General features: G+C 38.4%; 1 protein-coding gene and 1 pseudogene across 4 annotated transcripts in view; one reads left to right on the plus strand and one right to left on the minus strand.

The window, feature by feature from the left end:
• LOC105710282 (uricase) overlaps positions 1–21,689 on the minus strand; it is a 119,503-nt gene that overhangs the window by 92,617 nt on the left and 5,197 nt on the right. The window contains exons 2-3 of one of the 4 annotated variants that reach the window (XM_012442522.3): positions 4,693–4,768; positions 3,669–3,808 (exon numbers count right to left, since the gene is read on the minus strand). The exons of 2 other annotated variants lie outside the window; for them this stretch is intronic. In XM_012442522.3, coding sequence (XP_012297945.1) covers positions 3,669–3,719 — 51 coding nt within the window. In that variant the 5' untranslated portion in view covers positions 3,720–3,808; positions 4,693–4,768. The remainder of the gene's footprint in view (positions 1–3,668; positions 3,809–4,692; positions 4,769–21,689) is intronic. One more of the 4 variants, XM_064372569.1, reaches the window with a different exon arrangement.
• On the plus strand, positions 15,460–16,554 carry LOC105710280 (hsc70-interacting protein-like; annotated as a pseudogene).

Consider the following 21,689-nt stretch of genomic DNA (forward strand, 5'->3'; position numbering starts at 1 on the left):
ATTTATCAAACACTAATATTGATAAATATTAATTCCAAACTATTTAAATTTGTTTTAAATTTTAAAATATTTTTCTATTATAAACATTTTAAAATATTAACTATTAATAATATGAATTTCATAGTAGCCCTTTGAAGTAGATACTATTATCCTTGTCTTACAGATAAGAAAACTGGGACAAAGAAAAGTTAAGAAGCTGCTCAAGATCACACAGCTAGTAAATGCTAACCCAGGCAGTCCAGCTGCAGAGGCCAACTTTCAACAACCCTGCGATGATGCTTCTCTTTAAGCGTAAGAAAGAGACAATGTCAGAGCCATGCTTTAGGGGGATTAACCTGCTAGGAGGAAGAAGGATGAACAAGGAGAGCGAACAACATAATTACCATTATGCGTTAAACTCTTAATATATGTTAGGCACTGTACTGAGTATTTTACACATGTTCTTTAATTTACTTCTCACAATTCTTTACGATCAACACAATTATTATTTCCATTTTAAAGATAAAGTAACTAAATAACAAAGAGATTAAGCAGTGGCACCAGGTAGTAAGTGGCAATATAGGACTCAAACCCAGTTCTACCTAAATCCAAATTCACATTCTTAACTACTCACAAGATATGACTTTAAGTGACATATGTGAAAACTAACAGGAATGAAGTAAAACCAGTGCAGGATATATTGTGAAGGAGAACTCCATGAAGTTTAGCAACTGTTTCAGTATATTAGAGAAAGGGGAGGAGTCAGAGATGACTAAGGTTTGAAGGGTGAGTAACTTGAAGAAGTGACACTTCAAAGAAATAGGGAAGTCAGAAAGAGCCCAGCCTCCGAGAAAAAGATGAGTTCATACTTAGACAACACTCATTTCTAAGCAGGGAAATAATGCATGGAGAAGAGAACTACCATTTTCATGTGAGTTTATGCCACACATCCATCCAGGTTCTCCAAACCCCAGAGTCTGGACTAGAACTCCTGGTTCTTGCCTGCCTGAACAGATTTTTCTGACTTCCTCTACTATTTGAACAACCTGCCTGATTTTAAAAGTTAAGTCAGAAAAAAGAATTAAAGAGAGTGATTTAAAAGAGGGTGGACTTTTTCCTCCAGGAGTTTCTGGTCTGTGCTTAATTCTAATGCAACCAACACATGTCTCTGCACAACAGCCAGCAGCATTTTGGCACAAGATATTCAGGGACTGTCATAACAGGCAATGCTAACCAACCTAGCAGAAATAAGAATTTAACATTTTTGTGAAAACTACTGCTTCCTCCATACCCACCACGACCACCAAAAGGTAATGAGGAGAGTTTCTCTGAGGAAAAAAAACTCACGATTTGTGGTTAAATGTCAGGTTTCTGCCATTAATTAGTAGCGTGACCTAAGCAAGTAACTGGATTTTTCTGTGCTCATGTAGTTCCCTCGTATATTAACTGAGTGAGTTGGCTATATTCAATTTAACTCAGATTTAACTAACATTGACTTGGCCAATGCTAGGATTCTTTTTAACTCTTTATACTCCATTATTCAAACTGATAGAAAGAAGGGGCAACGGGTCTTCAGCCTAAATAGATGAGAGCGGAAAGTAGTGCTATAGTTCATTTCATGAAATTCTCTTAGTTTATAAACCAAGAAAGTGAGGTACAGAATCTTGATTCATTGCAAATAAAAAGCTAGTTAGCAACCAAGTCCAATCTAGAATGAGCCCTGATTTGCCTTCTTGGGCTCTTCCTACTATACCACAGTGTCGTTTCTACCCAGCTAGTTTAGCAGTGTTTGTCTTAGATCAACTCAGAATGAGTTACAAAAGAAAAAAAAACACAAAGCCTGGCTGATCTGAGAGAGACTTATGTGTTGGATTTAAGTTCTTATAAAATCCCATAACACTTCAACTGCAACATAAAAGTATTAGGCTATGTTACACGCTATTTATAGCAAAGTATAATGGCTAGAGCCTCAGACAGAACTTCTGTTCTTACTGCCTTAGACACAGCCTAACTTCCAAAAGGTCACTCTGAAGTTGTGACTCCTGAGACAACAAAAGAGAGGTGATGGTGCCCTCCCCACCTGGGGAGTGCACCTGACCAAGTCTGCATTTGATGCCCACTTTGACTTTGCCAGTGGAGGAACAAAGGAGGAAAAAGATGTTCAGAGCTAAGTAGACAGGAAAGAAGGTGGGTGAGGGAGGGTGCCAGTCAAGTCCTTCAGCAGCATTGCAGATCTCTATCTTTAATGCCCCATCTCTTTACTTCTAGCTCTAAGAAGCATACAGAAATAGAGGAACAGCAAATACAAAATTCAAAAACAGAAATTCTAGTGAGAGTTGGCTTGGCACTGCCATAGGAACTCTAGGCAGAAGTACACACTGCATACCCCAAGAGCTGGCTCTGCTCACAACTTCCATGCTGAGCTGTGAGGTTTAATAAGACTACCTGGTCGATGCCTTAGGTTCCTTAGACACAGGCATTAAATAAACTCAGAAAGACTAGTAAATAGAACTAATTCATTGTTTTTATAGATAAGAGTCTTTTTTTCCTTCTAAATAGAAGTAAAAATGAAAAAGATAAATTTAACCACATTTTTCCTTTGAGGCAAAACAATCTGAACCATAAAATAGCTGCCTACTCTGAACACAAAGGAGCATATCTCCTGTGACCCTTGCATGTCAAGTCTTCCTAGGGCCCTTTTCTAATTGATATTATATTCACAATCCTACATCCAATGTACATAATACACCTCTCATTCTAAAATGAATATTTTTAAATCAAACTAGTATTCATTCATTTACTCATCAGCATATATTTACTGAGTACCATCTATGTGCCAGGCACTGTTCTGAGTACTAGGAATAGAACAGTGAACAAAATAAACAAAAATCCTGTGCTCAATGGAGCTTACCTTCTAGTTCAAATCTCTCTCTTTATTTTCAAAGTGCTTAATTTAATAAATGTTTGTTAAATGAATAATAAATAATATTTGGGATAATCTGTGAGAATCAGACAAATTATGCAGATTGCCTGTGAGCCATACAGAATCTAAGATAAAATGTATGAATTTAATTAATCCTTGAATTTTACCTCCATTTCCTGTCAAGTCTCTTTTTCATTTTTGCCAGCCTGTTACAAAATAAAATAAGATAATTCCCAGGAAGTATTTCTCTGAAGGCACAGAGTATAAAATATCAACAAGGCCAAGCGGGGTGGCTCACAACTGTAATCCCAGCACTTTGGGAGGCTGAGGCAGGCAGATCATGAGGTCAGGAGCTCGAGATCAGCCTGGCCAACATGGTGAAATCCCATCTCTACTAAAAATACAAAAATTAACTGGGTGTGATAGTGGGCACCTGTAGTCCCAGCTACTGGGAAGACTGAGGCAAGAGAATCGTTTGAACCCAGGAGGCGGAAGTTGCAGTGATCTAAGATCACACCATTGCACTCCAGCCTGGGCAACAGGGTGAGACTCTATCTCAATAAATAAATAAATAAGTAACAAAAGAGAAAGAGGCTCTTATAAACAGAAAAGAAGAGAGAGCCTGGTAGTGATCACCCTCATTCAGTGAAGTCCTACATTTAGAAACCTCGTGCCTCTATGCCAAGCATCAAAATTTTAAAGACCCAATAAAGTAGTATTTCAAAAACCAACACTAAAGGAATAAATAACCTGGCTGAACACTTACTTCCAGGAGGTTCAGAGCTGACCCTCTAGAGCATAGCCTTGGGGGTTCCATGCTGGTGTACGTTCATCTGGATCCAGTGCAGTACTGCTGACCTCCAGTCAGCGGCAATTTCATTTTCATAGTGTCCTGGGTGGTGCAGCCTGAGGAGGGGTGGGTCAGACAAACAGATGTTTCATAATGCAGTCAGGTACAAAGCAAGCCCTTTGCCTCTGGGAAGTGAAGTTAAAAGGATAAGAGATTACAAGAGAAATCCACTATAGCATCAAGGAGTGGTAGCAAATGTGGAAATGTGGCCATCAAAGTCCAGTGATTAATAAAGCAAATCTCCAAAGAAAAAAATGGATGAAGTCATCTTTCATACTCTCCTTCTAAGCCAACTGAATGAAAGAAGAAAGGGATTTATTATTTTATCAGGAAATCAAAAAAAGAGAGAGGGGATAAAGAAACATCAGAATGACGCAAGCATTTGCTAGCAAAAATAATGCTAAATTCATCTCAAGGTAACTTCCACTTAGAAGGCAAACCTATAATAAAAGGAATGAAATTGGTTTTATTTGCCATCAGTTAAGCAAACTACCATTTGTATTACTACCAGCTACATTCATATCCAAAGAAAACAGCAGAAGCCAAACACAAGTTTTCAAATACTACCAAGGATATACAGGTAAAAAGATATCACAGGCCGGGAGTGGGTAGCTCGCACCTGTAATCCCAGCACATTGGGAGGCCAAGATGAGAGGATCAACTTGAACCCAGGAGTCTGAGACCAGCCTGAGTAACACTGGGAAAACCAGTCTTTAAAAGAAAAAAAAAATTTAGCCATGCATGGTGGCATATGCCACCATGAGGCAGAAGGATTGCTTGAGCCCAGGAGACCAAGGCTTCAGTGAGCCATTATCAAACCACTCCACTCCAACCTGGGTGACAGAGTGAGACCTCTTTTCCAGAAAGAAATCACAGAAAGTAAACTATAAACATGAACAAAAATAGAAAGTGGTTTTATGGGGTCCAGAATATAAGTTACCTCCATCATGAGGATAGTAGTAAGAGGTGGGTCCAAATCTTGATTCCCATCTTTGGTTATCCTCCCAAGTGGTCCCCTGTAAGAGGGATAACTTTACTACCTAGTAACGACAAAGCAGTTAGAAGCAGTTCTCTGTTTAATTAGAGGAATCCAAATACTGCAATAATGAGCAATAGCTCTAAGATGCATATTAAAACAACATTAAAGACCATTGTAACTTTTGTGAAATGGCCTCTAACACAACACGCAGCTGAAACATCATGTATCAGAATGGCTTGAGAAGGGAAAATGGATAGGGAAACGGGGGTGCAGATGTATAAGGACAGCAGGCATAAGTGCCCCTTTTTTTAATATTTTGTTGTTGTTGTTGACTAACTCTAATCCTTTGCTTTTGAATATTTAAAAGTATTTTAAGGGAATTGATTCCACCCTCTCTTTCAAATTTTCAATTCTCTTTCCTACTTCCTTTACTGGCTTTCCCTTCCTTTCAGTGCCTTTATTCTTCTTCTTTGCCTCAGTCTTCTCTGTACTGCAAAGTTCCAAGTTTCTGTGGCAGAGAAATAAATTAGGTGAGGAGGGGGAAAGACAGTGTGATCAAGATTAGAGGAAGAACCATTTTAGCTTCCTTGATCCCTGGTTCTATCAGAACATCTATGTAACCTGGTGAATATCATTGAAGAATGTGGCAGACACGGAGGCTTAGGAAAGAAACTCTACCATTATAAATTCCAGCCAAGAAAGATGTTAAAACATTCAGTCATTTATTGCACCCACATATAATCCACCATCTGGATTCACATTACATAAAAGCATACAGAAAGCTTTGCATGCCAGAAATTGAAGGTATGCATGAAGAAGATAACTAAATAGCACCTAGCCAGTGACGGAAAAGCCAGTGTTGAAGATAGACAGGCTGTGTCTCAAACATTCTGATGGGAAGTGTGGCTTCTGATACCTCTTTTAGATGATTTGGAAAATGCATGAAGATTGTTCATCTTCATATACAACCATCATCATTGCTGATATTACAGTGACCCAGGAAAGCAACCCAATACATTGAGTAGTAAATTTATACTCTCCATCTGTGAGTAAAATATAAAACAAAATATAAAAACAAATAAAATGATTATAAAGAATGACAATAAAGATACGTTGAAAAGCACCATTATTTTTATTACTAAGCTACCGAGGTATTGTGAATTGTTAACTTGCTTTATTTTCTTCCCTTATGTCTTCATTTTTGTTCCATCTTCAACCTTCAGCTCCCCCTCTCCAACATTCAAGCACATAGATAATTATGTGTTTATGGTCTCTGAGTAGCTTTGGGGCAGGATGAGAAGCAGAAGAGGCCTGCGAGTCTTTTTCATTATTCTTCCAAAGTCTTAGGATAACGTAAGTGCTTTTGTGAAGGAGATGTTTCTACACTAAACATTAAAAAAAAGTGTCACGATCAGAAATATAAAATGAAAAGGACTTTCACAAGTAGAGATTCCTCCTGTTCCAGGTTGGTAGCTGAGGGGAGACGAGAAGGAGCGTGAAGGTCTACAGGTTCTGAGAGCAAAGCAAATGTGAGCCCATTCCTTGCCAGCACACTGGTTCAGCACCAAGACTCAGAGAGAGAAAGGCTGCCTGCTGTGTCTAGGCTGATAGGAGTACAACCACCCCAGTACAAATTTGCAGCAGATAAAAGTAAGCTGATCATCCTCCCCAGGAGATACACAAATTAAGGTTCTTAGCTTAGAAGCAAACTGTACCTGATTTGAGCAGAATTTGTTACCTCAAGCACATATGGAATTTACTGGAAGGTTATGGGGAAATTCAGGGAATCAGAGGCAATAACTTTGGTAACCTGGGTACCTGAAAGTGCAGCACCATCCCCTCGAGGTGCTGATACTAGAAGGATCAAATCTAATCTTGTCCTATCCTTGAGTCACCCCTCACAAAATTTAGATTTCTGAAGGAGTTGGAGGACCTTTGCTTAGCTCTCTTGCCGAACCCTGAGCCAAGAAGGGTAAGACAACTTATTTCACAGTGGTAGAACACTGTAGGCATTGGAGGTAGGTAAATCCCCAAAGGAAAATCTATTAAAAAAAAAAAAAAAAAATTGATGCTGGGTAGGCATAAAAAACATATGCCCACTGCAAATGGCCACTTCAGAGATATAAAAATCTCATGTTTAATTACTTTTTAATACATTCCTTATGTGTGATAATCAATTGGAAGAAGTTGGAGTTCAATCTGTCTGAACACTAAATTCACTGTGTCATTCCTGCTTCCAACTATTTATTGGTTCACCAGTCCCTCCAGTAAAGCTCCAAATTCCTTCATATTCTTCTAGTCTCTGCCTACTCAACCCTTGTCATCAATTCTCTTCCTTCCCTGCACCTACATCCCCATAATATGAAGGGATTTGCATTTCCTTAAACACATTATCCTGTTTCACATCTACGAATCTTTGCACATGCTGCTCTCTCTGTTCGGAATGTCCCTCCCTATTCCTTGTTTTCCTGGAGAACTTACTCAATCCAAATACTTCCTCTTTCGGGAAAGTTCTAGGGTACTCTTCTCTCCCTAACACTCTTTCCCCTTCCCCATTATTCTTCATCTCAATATATCCACTGTATATCTTGCACATGCCTCTATTTTTTATTTTACTGTGTTGTAATTATTTGTTTATATGTTTGTCTCCCTTAAAAGTCTGTGAGCTTTTAGGGATGGGTTCTGAAAAAATGAGTGTTGAGAGAATGAAAGAACTAATGAAGTTTCCAGTCAGGCACTGTCTTCGTCCATTTGTGTTGCTACAAAGGAATATCTGAGGCTGAGTATTTTATTTTATTTTATTCATTTTTGAGACAGAATCTGGCTGTCACCCAGGCTGGAGTGCAGTGGAATGACCTTGGCTCAAGTGATCTTCCTGCCTCAGCCTCCTGAGTAGCTGGGATTACAAGCGCCCACCACCACCCTCAGCTAATTTTTGCATTTCTAGTAGAGACAGGGTTTCACCAAGTTGGCCAGGCTGGTCTCAAACTCCTGACCTCAAGTGATCTGCACACCTCAGCCTCCCAAAGTGCTGGGATTACAGGCGTGAGCCACTGCGCCTGGCCTAGGTAATTTATTTTACAAAGAAGTTTATAGCCGGGCATGGTGGCACACATCTGTAATCCCAGCTACTCAGGAGGCTGAGGCTGGAAAATTGCTTGAACCCAGGAGGCGGAGGTTGCAGTGAGCCAAGACTGTGCCATTGCACTCCAGCCTGGGCAACAGAGCGAGACTCCATCTCAAAAAAAAAAAAAAAAAAGAAGTTTATTTGCCTCATAGTTCTGCAGGTTGTACAAGAAGCATGGTGATGGCATCTGTTTCTGGTGAGGGCTTCAGGCTGTTTCCACTCATAGAAGGCAAAGGGGAGCCAGCTGTGCAGAGATCACATGGTAAGAGAGGAAGCAAGAAGAGAGAAGAGGGAGAGGCCACATTCAACAACCAGCTCTCCCGGAAACTAAGAGAGTGAGGACTCATACATTACCATGAAGATAGCACCAAGCCATTCATAAGGGATTTACCCCCATGACCCAAATGCCTCCCAATAAGCCCTACTTCCAACACTGAGAATCAAATTTCAACCAGAGGTTTGGAGGAGTCAGAAAAACCAAGTTATAGCAGATACCAACATTCCCCAAGGGCCTGCTTTGCCTGGAATCATACACAGCAGGTGTAGTAAGGAAGAATGTTTACTAAAGCAGTAGTTCACTACTAGGGGTATGCAGATCATCAGTGGGGAGGGACACATGGTTTCATTACAATTTCCAAATACTCTCCTTAATCCCCATGTTCACTTGCAAGCATAATGTACCATTTTCTGCCTCCCTTATTTGCCCATATTGTTTCTGCAAATTTTTATCTATCTTCATTTCAGATCTGTAGTGGTAAAATTCATACTCCAAAATATTGTATGTTTTATTACTAATGAAATACTTGGTTTTATATAGCAAATCATTTCATAGCATAGACCCTAAGAATGTGGGCTTAGGAGCCAGATGACCTGGGTGTCTATCATGGCTCTGGTTGCCTGACTCCTCAAGGTATTTAACCTCTCTGTGCCTCAGATACCTAATCTATGAAAATGAGGCCCATAATAGTACCCAACCCATTAGATTAGTGAGAGGATTAAATGAGTCATAGATGTAAAGCATACAGAACATTGCTTGACCTTAGAAAGACCTAAATAAATGCTAGCTGTCATTATTATTGCAATAAAATGGACTCCCTACCATATTACCACAATTTTTTTTAGTAATTACAATAATCCAGTAAATAAGAAGTATAATAACAGAATGTATGTAAGCAGGAGTTTTATTTGTTGCCACCATAGTAGGATCCAAGTTCTTTAGTGAAGTAAGTTTCAGGACATAAACAATTCAAAACCACTGCAATAGAGAATGAGACCCTTAAGGAATCAATAAATTAATGAAGGAAATAGGATAAACAGAATACAAATCTACCCAGAAACATTTCAATATACCTTTTTGTGCAAGAGCTTAGTAAGGGGAAAATAATTAAATATGATTCAAAAGAGGTTACCTAATTTGAAGTAGTGAGAGAGGATGGGAACAGCCTTTTAGTTTAGGAGGAATGCAGCAGTTAAAAGAGTCTTGGATCACTGAGGATCAGCAAGGGCAGACAGAGGTTCATCATGGGTGGCTTTTTCTCAAGTATATTTTCCAGTCTGTTTGGAACTCAGGGAATGAGGATTTTAATTTTGGGATTAGATGGAGCAGTAAAAACCACAATCTTGTACAGATTACAAGTTGGAGAAGTCTTTACTACTATACCTACCATTGGATTTAATGTAGAGAAGGTGACATACAAAAACTTTAAATTCCAAGTCTGGGATTTAGGAGGACAGACAAGTATCAGGCCACACTGGAGTTGTTACTATTCAAACACAGATGCAGTCATTTATGTAGCAGACAATTGTGACCAAGACTGAATTGGCATTTCCAAATCAGAGTTAGTTGCCATGCTGGAGGAAGAAGAGCTGAGAAAAGCCATTTTAGTGGTGTTTGCAAATAAACAGGACATGGAACAGTCCATGACTTCCTCAGAGATGGCAAATTTACTTGGGCTACCTGTCTTGAAGGACTGAAAATAGCCTTGATGAGGCAATGGAATGGTTAGTTGAAATGTTGAAAAGCAGACAGTAATTCAGTCCATTCTTCTCCCCTGAAATGAAGACTACATCACCTCTGTTCCCTTTGCAGTCAAGTGTACTTCACATCAAATACATGATTTTTGGCATGTAATGACTGACTGCAATGTTTGTAGTTAATAGGGAAAGGAAGTATTTGGTTGGAGGGCTAACACAATTGAATCACCTGAATGTTCTATGTAATGTAAAATATTATTTCCTTGCTTTCTTGTGTTAAAATATATATTCTATTTGTATGGAATTCTTATTAAAATACAGTTCTATTAACGAATATACTCCTAATTGATGAAGAAACCTCCTATTTTTGAATAGTAGTTGCAGCTTGTTTGCATAAATACTAACAAATACCTTAACAGATTTTTTCCCCTTAAAATGAATTATCTTTCCAAAGATTAGACTCAGTAAAGTAGGTAAAGAATATAGTGTATATAATATAATCTTTGTTTGCTTACCTGACCACCTTTTATTAAGCTGTTTTATTTAAAAGCTTTTGGTTATAGGCATGAATATTATTTTGATGGTTCACTGACTTATCTGCAATTGTCATTTTATAGTACTTCACAGTTGTCAAAAAAATCTTACATATATTGACCTGGTTGATCTGTACAAGAAGCTTGTGAGGTAGGTAGGACAGGTTATGATGTCTTCACTTTATGGACATGGACCCAGGGTTCTAATAGGTTGGCTTGCCCAAGGTCACCTGCTAGCTAGTAAGGTGGGAATAGGGCTCAAAGTAAAACTTTTGGTTTAGAAGCTTGACTCATAAACTATACTATATATCCCCCAAAATGTCAGCATTGACAACACAATCTAACTCTTGAATAAAATTATGCTAATTAAAGTGGTTACATTAAAAAAAAAAAAAGAGTCTTGGCTGGGAGCAATGGCTTATGCCTGTAATCCCAGCACATTGGGACACTGAAGTGAGCAGGTCACTTGAGCTTAGGAGTTTGAAACCAGCCTGGCCAACATGGCAGAACCCTGTCTTTATGGGGGAAAAAGTTAGCAGGGCATGGTGGCGCACCTGTAGTCCTGGCTACTCCACTGAGGTGGGAAGATTGCGTGAGCTTACGAGGTCAAGGCTGCACTGAGCTAGGATCGTGCCACTGTACTCCAGCCTGGGAAACAGAGCAAAACTCCATTTTCCCCACCTCAGCCCCACCACAAAAAAAACGAGTCTTAAACTTTGTGAAAAACAATTTTGCCCCACCTAGCTTGGGGAATTAGAACTAATTAGTGAGTCCACTTACTTCATGAACTAGTATTTATATTTTCAGTCAGTCTTATTTCTTGGGGTCAGAACTAAAAGGTTTACTAATTAGATACATGTCAGAGAATCCCATCTCATTTATAATAGTCCCCCCTTATCTTGGGGATACATCTCAAGACCCCCAGTGAATGCCTGAAATGGCAGATAGTACCAAACCCTATATATACTGGTTTTTTAAATTCATACATACCTATGGTAAAGTTTAATTTATAAATTAGGCACAGTAAGAGATTAATAAAAATGACATAATAAAATAAAACAATTATAACAATATACTATAATAAAAATTATATGAACGTGGTCTCCCTCTCTCTCAAAATATCTTATGCTGTATTCACCCATTTTTGGACCATGGCTGATTTCAGGTAAATAAAAGTGTAGAAAGCACAATCACAGATAAAAGGAGACTATTGTGCTCAGAAACTGACTTCTGTTAAAGAAAATTTAAATAATTTATTCTTTCACCTCTAGGTCTGTAAGTCCATTTGAAATTGGGGCCATACAATACTCACTGTCCTGGTTTTCTAGGCATGCTGGTCACCCAGTAAATGTTTTATAATGAGATATGTTATAGTTATTCAGGAGTTTCTAACTTTGTTTCTATGGGAAGATGCTTAGAAATCCAAGCTTATTCTGTAGTTTTTGCTTATTACATGTTGACTAAGGACACTGTATTTTATGGTAATCATGAAAATAAGCCCTGGAGCTAAAGTCTATGGTCAAAGATAAAGTGATCTTAGAACCAAGCCTTTAAATTTAAACTACAGAGATCACTGAAATACTTTGCTCTCTTTCCTAATCTCATAGGGTGAGCTTTTGTTGGGATGTGTATTAATGAGTAAACTAATAATGGCTACCAAAAAAAACTTCTGTTTTAGCTTTCAAAACATTTTAAATCTTCATTTGTTTTTAAAGCAGGATCTTTCTCTGTTGCCCAGGCTGGAGTGCAGTGGTGTGATCCTAGTTCACTGCAGCCTCAAATTCAAGCAATCCTCCTGCCTCAACTTCCTGAGTAGCTAGGACTACAGGTGTAAACCACCACGCCCAGCTAAAGTGTTTTTTTTTTTTTTTTTGGTAGATACAGGGTCTTGCTATATTGCTCAGGCTGGTCTTGCAACTCAGCCTCAAGTGATCTTCCTGCCTCAGCCTTCCAAAGTGTTGGGATTGCAGGTGTGAGCCACTGCACCCGGCCTATTTCAGCAAATTTGAAACAATACATGGGGAAGGAGACATGTTACCTTGGAAAATGTCATAGGTCAAATTGAATTTGGAATCTGAAGGCTTTTAAGATGATCACAAAGCAGTAATAATAAATACTCTTTGTTTTTAGTGTACCTAAAATCTTTTCCTAAAACTTCACCTCTACTATACAAAAGGGTCAGAAACTCCCTCAATTTCCACAAACTGAAATCTATACATCTACATAAAATTGTACCAACCCTTTCCTGCTTCTCTTTTTCCCTAAGGCCAGTTTATCCTGCTGTGCTCTGGATTCCACCCTATCTGCCTTCTCTCTGACATATTCAATTCCTGCTCCTCCTAGCCCCCCATACTGGATCCTTCCTATCAGCTTTCAAACATACTCAGTTCCATAAAGATACTCCCTCAACCCCACTTCCTTCTTTTGCTACAATGCTATCTCTGTCTCCCCTCCACAGACAAACATAAAGAATGTGTCTACTCTCTGCCTTCTTTTTCTCACTACACATTTCTTTTTAAACTCACTTTGATCTAACTACCATTTCCACTTGTCTGAACTGACTGTCACTAAGATGGCCACATGGTCTCCAGGTTGTTAAATCCGATGGATATTTTAGTCCTCAGCTTACCTGACCTTTTAGCACTCTCCTTGTTTACCTTCTACCATTCTTTCTCAGTCTCTTTGGTCAACTTTTTCTCCTCTATTCAGCCTTTAATTGTTGGAATTCCTTAAATATCAATATTAGACCTACTCTTCTTCTTACTCTATGCACTCCCTAGGTAGCTTTATGCCTATTGATGCCCTTGATTATTATCCATATACCAATAACTCCTACAGTTATACCTCTAGCTCTCCTCTGTCCTAACAATTTAATCCTCTTGACTTTTCCCTATCTCACCATCCTTCCATTTTCTTGGTTAGAAATGGGAAATCATCACTGACTCTCTTCTCCCACATTTAATAATTCAGGATGGTAAACTGTTCTCTTCTTGTGTTCTCAGAATTGCCACCAATGCTCCAAAGCTAAATACAATAGACATCAAGGAACCCCCATCATTTAAAGAGAACGAGGGGGTTAATGAGAGGCAACAAAACTGGCATTGCTTCTCCAAGCATCAGTCTCCCATCCTTTCCTCCTCCTCACTGCGTTATCTACATATTATGTGTTATACATAGACGAGAGAAATACATGGGAGTTGCTGGAGACAAGTAATGTGGCTCTTCTTCTTCCCCGAAGCCAAGTTAAGGAACCCAGTAAAATTACTTGTAAGGACTACATATACCCATAAGAAGGAGATAACAGTGTCTCATTGTTGGGCTGGACATCTATGCAGGCAGTGGAGTTAACTAATCTTGGCACTAACCCAAACAGGAGAAAAACAAGTATTGGAGAACAAAAAGAAGTGGCACTAGTTGAAGTGCCACTTGGATTGGAGCAAGATTCTTGGATTTTCCAGAAGACACTGAAGAAGAAAGTCAAGCTTGAACTTAATTGCTGGTACATGCCCAAGGGGGCTGTGCACCAAGTGATGGGATCCCAACACCAAGAGGCTAGGGAACATGTTGCTAAGGAAAGTATCAGAAGAGGTAGCCTGTCCCACATCAGGGAACTGTGCAGAGGCCCTTGTATGGCTTCCTGAAGAATGGCTCATCAGATAGAGGCAGCATGTGGATGCCTACCAAACCAAGTATATCAACAGCAGCTCACATTAAATAGGATACATTTGTGACTTGTCCCCAGTCCTCCACTCAGCTCTGAAGGCTGGGGAACAAAGCAAAACCTATAATAGAGAAGAGTGAAAACACAGACTATTTGCCAACTCCACTTCCAAGGATGTCCCTCATTCCTTGACACATGATTGAACTGGAAGGACACTGAGGGAAGGGTGAGGCAAAGGTTTAAGTTGGACATGTAAGACTGGACTAGGTCAGACTGTACTTTTAATAACAGAAAGTAATCCGGAAGCTATGATAATCTGCTGAAGATATTAAGGAATTTGAAGGGAAATGTTAACAGCACATTTGAAGACTGTGGTCAGCAACAAAAGTAGAATCTTTTTATGTTTAAACTCCACTAAGTTCAGTCCCTTCAATCACTTGGTTACACAATCGATCACAGGGACACCTCTCTAATAGTACTCTTGGTCTTCCCCACACTATAGCTAGAGCGCTCTTCCAGACACAGATCTGACCATGTCATGCCCTTATTTAAACACTGTTAATGGTACACCATTAATATACCTAGGATAAAGATCTCAATCCAACCCCCAAAGCCCTGCTTACAGACTCATGAATCTGCCTCCACTCTCTCTACACTCCATCCACATTGGTTTCGCAGGGTCTCAGGCATACCAAACTGAGCCTTCACCTATGCTATTCCACCTGCCAAAACCTATGCTCCTCCTCCCATCCTATCCAGTCCATTTGATTTCGGCTTATAAATCACTTTCACAGGAAAGTCTTCCCTGAACTAAGCAGGTGTTTCCTTATTATACACTCTGAAGACACAGTATAATCCTTCATAATACCAATTATAATAATGATATATCCTTATATAATCATTTTTTCAGATGTCTGTCTTCTCCAGTAGTCTGAAAGAAGACTCCAAGTGTTTCTACTTACCTTTGTATTCCTGGTACATAGCACATGAGCCATCAATGAGAATGCACACAAGAAATATTTGATGAATAAATACATAAATGAAATTACATGCATTTACTCAGTTATTGAGTAGGCCTCCAACTGAGGCATCACTGTTCTCTCATCCTGAGTATCAGCAACAAATGAGGCAGGGCTTGCCCTCAGCTCAAACATTAGGCAGGTCCACCTTAGTTCTTGTTTTCTTTGGGAAAATTTCTGATTGTAATAATAAACACTAATAACTGGAGGTACTTAGAGCATATGAGTGCTAGACAGAGCTTTTCTGTGCACTGTTGATCTCATCTATTCATCACAACAACCCCATAAGCTAGGTGATTTTATTACCTACATTTTTATAGAAGAAAGAAACAGCTTCTGCGTGGTCACGCCAAGCCAGCGCCTCAGCCTGGAAGCGGGCTGCAGACCCTCACCTTCACCCACCACCTCCCAACCATGGACCCCCACAAAGTGAACAAGCTTCGGGCCTTTGTGAAGATGTGTAAGCAGGATCCAAGCATTCTGCACACCGAGGAAATGTGCTTCCTGAGGGAGTGGGTGGAGAGTATGGGGGGTAAAATACCACCTGCTACTCAGAAAGCTAAATCAGAAGAAAATACCAAGGAAGAAAAACCTGATAGTAAGAAGGTAGAGGAAGACTTAAAGGCAGACGAACCATCAAGTGAGGAAAGTGATCTAGAAATTGATTATGAAGGTGTGATTGAACCAGACACTGACACCCCTCAAGAAATGGGAGATGAAAATGCAGAGATAACAGAGGAGATGATGGATCAGGCAAATGATAAGAAAGTGGCTGCTATTGAAGCCCTAAATGATGGTGAATTGCAGAAAGCCATTGACTTATTCACAGATGTCATCAAGCTGAATCCTCTCTTGGCCATTTTGTTTGCCAAGAGGGCCAGTGTCTTCGTCAAATTACAGAAGCCAAATGCTGCCATCCGAGACTGTGACAGAGCCATTGAAATAAATCCTGATTCAGCTCAGCCTTACAAGTGGCGAGGGAAAGCACACAGACTTCTAGGCCACTGGGAGAAAGCAGCCCACGATCTTGCCCTTGCCTGTAAATTGGATTATGATGAAGATGCGAGTGCAATGCTGAAAGAAGTTCAACCAAGGGCACAGAAAACTGCAGGACATTGGAGAAAGTATGAGTGAAAATGTGAAGAGCGAGAGATCAAAGAAAGAATAAAAAGAGTTAAGAAGGCTCGAGAAGAGCATGAGAGAGCCCAGAAGGAGGAAGAAGCCAGACGACAGTCAGGAGCTCAGTATGGCTCTTTTCCAGGTGGTTTTCCCGGAGGAATGCCTGGAATGGGAGGGGGCATGCCTGGAATGGCTGGAATGCCTGGACTCAATGAAATTCTTAGTGATCCGGAGGTTCTTGCAGCCATGCAGGATCCAGAAGTTATGGTGGCCTTCCAGGATGTGGCTCAGAACCCAGCAAATATGTCAAAATACCAGAGCAACCCAAAGGTTATGAATCTTATCAGCAAGTTGTCAGCCAAATTTGGAGGTCAAGCATAATGCCCTTCTGATAAATAAAGCCTTTGCTGAAGGAAAAGCAACCTAGATCACCTTATGGATGTCGCAATAATACAAACCAGTGTACCTCTGACCTTCTCATCAAGAGAGCTGGGGTGCTTTGAAGATAATCCCTACTCCTCTCCCCTAAATGCAGCTGAAGCATTTTACAGTGGTTTCCTATTAGGGTATTCATTCAGATAATGTTTTCCTACTAGGAATTACAAACTTTAAACACTTTTTAACTTTAAAAATATTTAAAACAAATTTAAAGGCTCTGTTAATTCTTATATTTTTCTTTACTAATCATTTTGGATTTTTTTTTCTTTGAATTGTTGGGCAGGGAAGATAATGTATAGAAGATTTTTGCTCTAATTTGAGTGAAATAGAAGTTTATTAGTGCGAGGCAAACATAACTCATTTGAGGATAAAGTTTGTGTTGGATATGTGGTTTCTGAAGCATTTTGACTTGTCTTTTTAAAAGCTTTATCTTTTTCTTTAAAGATTTATTTCAATAAAACTAATTGGGACCACCAGTACTTCAGTAGGACCTGGGTAGAGACTGGAAGTACTTGGCAGGGCAGCAGCAATCTTGCTGTGTTTTATATAACGTGCATCCTTGGGCAGGTTGTCCTTACATCTTACACTGTGGTGAAGGGATGATTTTTTTGTAATGCTGCAGTAGAGTTGGAGTACTTAGTTCTGTTCTTGTCTAGTATATCTAATAAATGTATCATATTATTTCCACATAGGGGAAAAAAATAAAAAGAAAGAAAGAAACAGGGGCCTAGAGAAGTTAAGGGACTTGCCCAAGATCACACAGCTACTGGGGAGGAGCTGGGACTGGAACCCATATCTGGCTGACTCTAAAACCTGTGTTCTTAACCATTATAATACATAGCTTCCAAAACACAGGGCTCTCTCTTTACTTAAGATCAGAGCACTTCCTCAGCATTTACTACTAAAGACAATCTTTTGACACCTACAGCACTGTTCTTTTCCAATGCCATTCAAAGCCTGGATTAAGATCTAAGATTTAATGTTTATATATTTTAGTTCTTCATTAGATTTTAAGTTCTTTGCAGAGAGGGGTCTTTACTGTGCTGTGCATCTCTGGTTTCCTTACAAGGTCCATTTCTGGTTTGAGTACTCAAAAATACTTGTAGTATGAATCAATATATAAATGAGTACCAGAACAATCTCACTCATTAGTTTATATGGATGAAATGTGCTATATTCTTTAAACACAATTCCAGGTTTAATGATACTTCCATTTTTAATGAGGATGGCTGTGGAGCAATACCATGACTCCTATTTTAATATGGAATATAATAACACAAAGTGTTCCTGGAAAAGATGACACACTGTATCTCCTTATCTTTAACAACAAACCTTATGACCACTTTATGTTAAATGCTGGTTTCACAACAAATGCAGAAATGTTCATGTTCGATTTGAGACATAATATAAAGTAGATGGTATCTTTTATCAGATATGTAAAGTATGTTAAGTTGCATCTTCATTTTGTAGAACGCTAGAAGGCACAGTTTTCTAGCAGGTCAGTGTAATTCAAATGGTAACCTCTTTTTATCAGCTCAAATATTAAAACTTCCTGTGAATGATTTGAATGTAAAATCTTACTCAAGTATTTGAAAACTATTTTATTCCTAAGAAAGAAACCTGTAAGAAAAATCAACAATTTTCCTGGCTTCTGACCAACAATATTGTGATTGTGTCAACCAAGTAATTTCTAATTTATTACTTCCCCACAGGAAATCATAAAGATAACTTTCCCACTTTTTATAATTGGAAACCCCTGAGGTAAATCTCTCTAGTCTGATTATAGAAATAGGAAATGATATATCAAATATATAATCTTTTTCTTAAATTCACTTTGCCAAAACTGTAAAAAGCTCTACTGTCTTTACAATAAAAAATTGAAATAATTAAATGAAAAACAAATCCTGCTCTTACGTTCACTGCTCCAAACTTCATGCATCTGTCTCTTTTAAAGGATCCACATGGCACGGAGTTCAGCTTTCTTCCTTAGCAGAGTTAAGAAAATGAGTTATTTGCAGATGTACGGGGTTGTATTCATTTAATAATTTAAGTAATATGGATCTAAAGATATGCCACATGATTGGTTTCAAAAGTAATGATTACAAATTACAATTGGCAGTTTAATCTGGGTATTATTTTTAATCTCTTTGAATTTTGATTTTCCCACTGGAAAATGATGATAATTTCTGCCTTGTATCTGTTTTATAGGAATTTTAGAAAGGTGGAGATGATATATTAGAAATACTTTGAGAATCTCTAATGTTAGATGGATCATAATTCTTGGCATCTTCTTTATTTTTATTTTTCTGTTTTACACAGAACTCAGTCCCAATTCTGGATATCATTACATAGCTTTGGCTTTAGTTCACATAATACTACAGAGGAAGATAAGAGAGATACATGGTCCTTTCTATTACAGCTCTTTGCAAAATTTCTCAAGCCATGGCAACAACCACAGGAAGATAATATTTATAAGTCTTGATTATCATAAAAAACAAAATGAAATAAAATTAAAAACATGAAAGAAGACTGGTAACTTTGGATTCAGCCCAAAATTTATTCTAGAAATGTTAACTTCACCACGAACTATTCACCTTCAGTCTTGAGTGTATTTCACATGGATGATTTAAATTTTTGATATTCTGGCTTCCACTGACAAACTCTGCATTTTGACAAGTTTTGATGAAGCCTATTCATTCTAGACAATTTATGCACACCTAACTTGAATAGTTGATTTTGACTTTATCCTCTTGAGTTCCTAGACCTGCCCTGATTAAATTTTAAAACATAATTACAGGTAGCACATTGAGTCAGTCAGTTAGTCAGAGAGATCTGAGCTCTGTGAATACCTACTTCCTGCAGCACTGCATTAAGTGCTCTGGAGGAGGACGGGGGTGGATGGGAACAGTCACCCATGAAATGATTTAAGGATTATTATTAAAACAACATATCACTAGGAACAAAGTACCTGAGTAGAAACTGTACATGAAAGCCCAAGGAATGGAGAGTAAAGAAAGCATCAATTCTGCTTTAATTGTCAGTCCTATATATTTAGCAAATGTGTTTTGTGATTATTAATAGGTTTGCAAGCACTCCAACAAAACAAATTAAACAACTGTTGTTCTACCTACAAATAGGCAGCCTGAGTTGATGTAAGGCAGTTCTTTAATTTCTTTTACCTGGTAATATGTCAAGGGCTTTGTTAAGTGAAGGATCAGGAAGAGATTTTTTTTTAAGAATTTTTTTATTTTGGATTAATTTTACATTTACAGAAAAGTTGCAAAAATAAGACAAAGAGTTCCTATACACCCTCACTCAGTTTCCACTAATGTTAACATCTTATATGGTCAAAGTACATTTTTCAAAACTAAGAATCAACATTGGTATATTACTATTAGATGAACTTTGGACTTTATTCTGATCTCATCCATTTTCTACTACTGTTTTGGGGTTTTGTTTTGTTTTGTTTTCTGTTCCAAGATTCAATCTAGGATACCACACTGCATTTAGGAGGAAAAGATTTAATGTCTTATTGCTGAGATTTAAAAATCAGCTATTTCTGGGCAATGGAGCTAATCAGTGTTAGATATTAATATGAGCAGGAATGAATATGAATAACATGTCTAAGAGCCACCTGGGCATACTATAGTGTCAGATTTTTAACTAACTTCAGGAAAAAGTAAACATGATTTTATAGTCAGTCATTAATGTCTACTTTATTTAGTTAAAGGTGCTGATTATATCAAGCTGTACAACCATTGCTAGAGTAGTGTGAACTAGTGTGAACACCAAGATTTCCTACATAAAGACATGAAAAGAGGCTGATTTGGTTATGAAATCTGCTCATTAGGAAAGCTTACCATAGACACCACAGAAACAAAGCCCTAAATAGTCAACTTATTGATATCGGAAGATAATAATGTATCAAGACCAGTGGATTTACAACTTGGACATGCATCAAGATCACCTGGAGGGCTTGTTAAAATCCAGATTTGTAAGTCCCATACCCAGAGCCTCTGATTCCGTAGAGCCCAGGCATCTGCACTTCTAGCAAGTTCCCAGGTGATGTGGATGCTGCTGGCCCAAGGACTATACTTTGAGAATCACTATTCTAGAACTTCCCTAAGTTAATCTTCATGGGTAATTGACTGAAAGAAAAGTAAAGCCATTGGTTCTGACAAGGTATATTTATAGATCCCTGAATTGTTATGTTGCCTACCAATTAGATAAGAGATCTGCTAAATCTCATTCCAAATCGGTACAAGGAGTAAGTGAGAAAACAAATCAAATATTTTAGTTTCTCACAATAGTTTTTACCAGTCTGTCTTCCCTTCAGGTAATGCAATCATATTTAAAATAATAAAATACTACTTTTAACAACAATAAAATAACTATAATTTAAAATCAATCACAAATGTTTGGATCAAAACAAGGCTTCTGACTGATAAACAGAAATTAGTGGGGATAAGGGATGTAACACACATCTTCTTCAACAATGCTTTTCAAATTTTAATGTGTTTATGAACCACCTGGAGATCTTTCAGTTGGTCTGGGGGTGAGCCCCAATATTTTTCATGTCTACTAGAATTCCAGATGATGCTGTTGCTGTTCCTCCACAGATCATACTTAAAACTGCTCTATAGGCCTTTGGCAAGATTTTAGCAAGTGTAAGATGTTCTAGCACCTAGTGATGTCTGGAACTTTCTACATCTCAGTTATGGGCAGTATTTAATGCCCTTGATTAAGGCAGATTTTGGGATATGCTAGTCTCTATCCTGAACTCTCAGCTTTAGAATAAAAAAGGAATAATTTTAGGGAAACTAAATCAACAAAATCTTCCTGGAGTGTACTGGAATATAATAGAAACTTTTAGAACCTAATCACTTACTGAGAAGTCCTTTATATAATCCCTACTTTTTCACTCTAGTATCAGTCTAGTAAGTAACAGTCACATAGAGAAAAAAATAGGAAAAGTGTCATCCAATTCTGTATCCTGATGATATCATTACTGTTAACGCTGATCCTATAAACTCCTCACACTGCTCTTCCTCTCCTTATCTTTCCCTTTGCCAAGGAAGCCCTCTTGG

This window comes from Aotus nancymaae, unplaced genomic scaffold (genome assembly GCF_030222135.1).
Source record: "Aotus nancymaae isolate 86718 unplaced genomic scaffold, 86718_ANA_hifiasm-v0.15.2.pri h1tg000007l, whole genome shotgun sequence".
NCBI lineage: Eukaryota > Metazoa > Chordata > Mammalia > Primates > Aotidae > Aotus > Aotus nancymaae.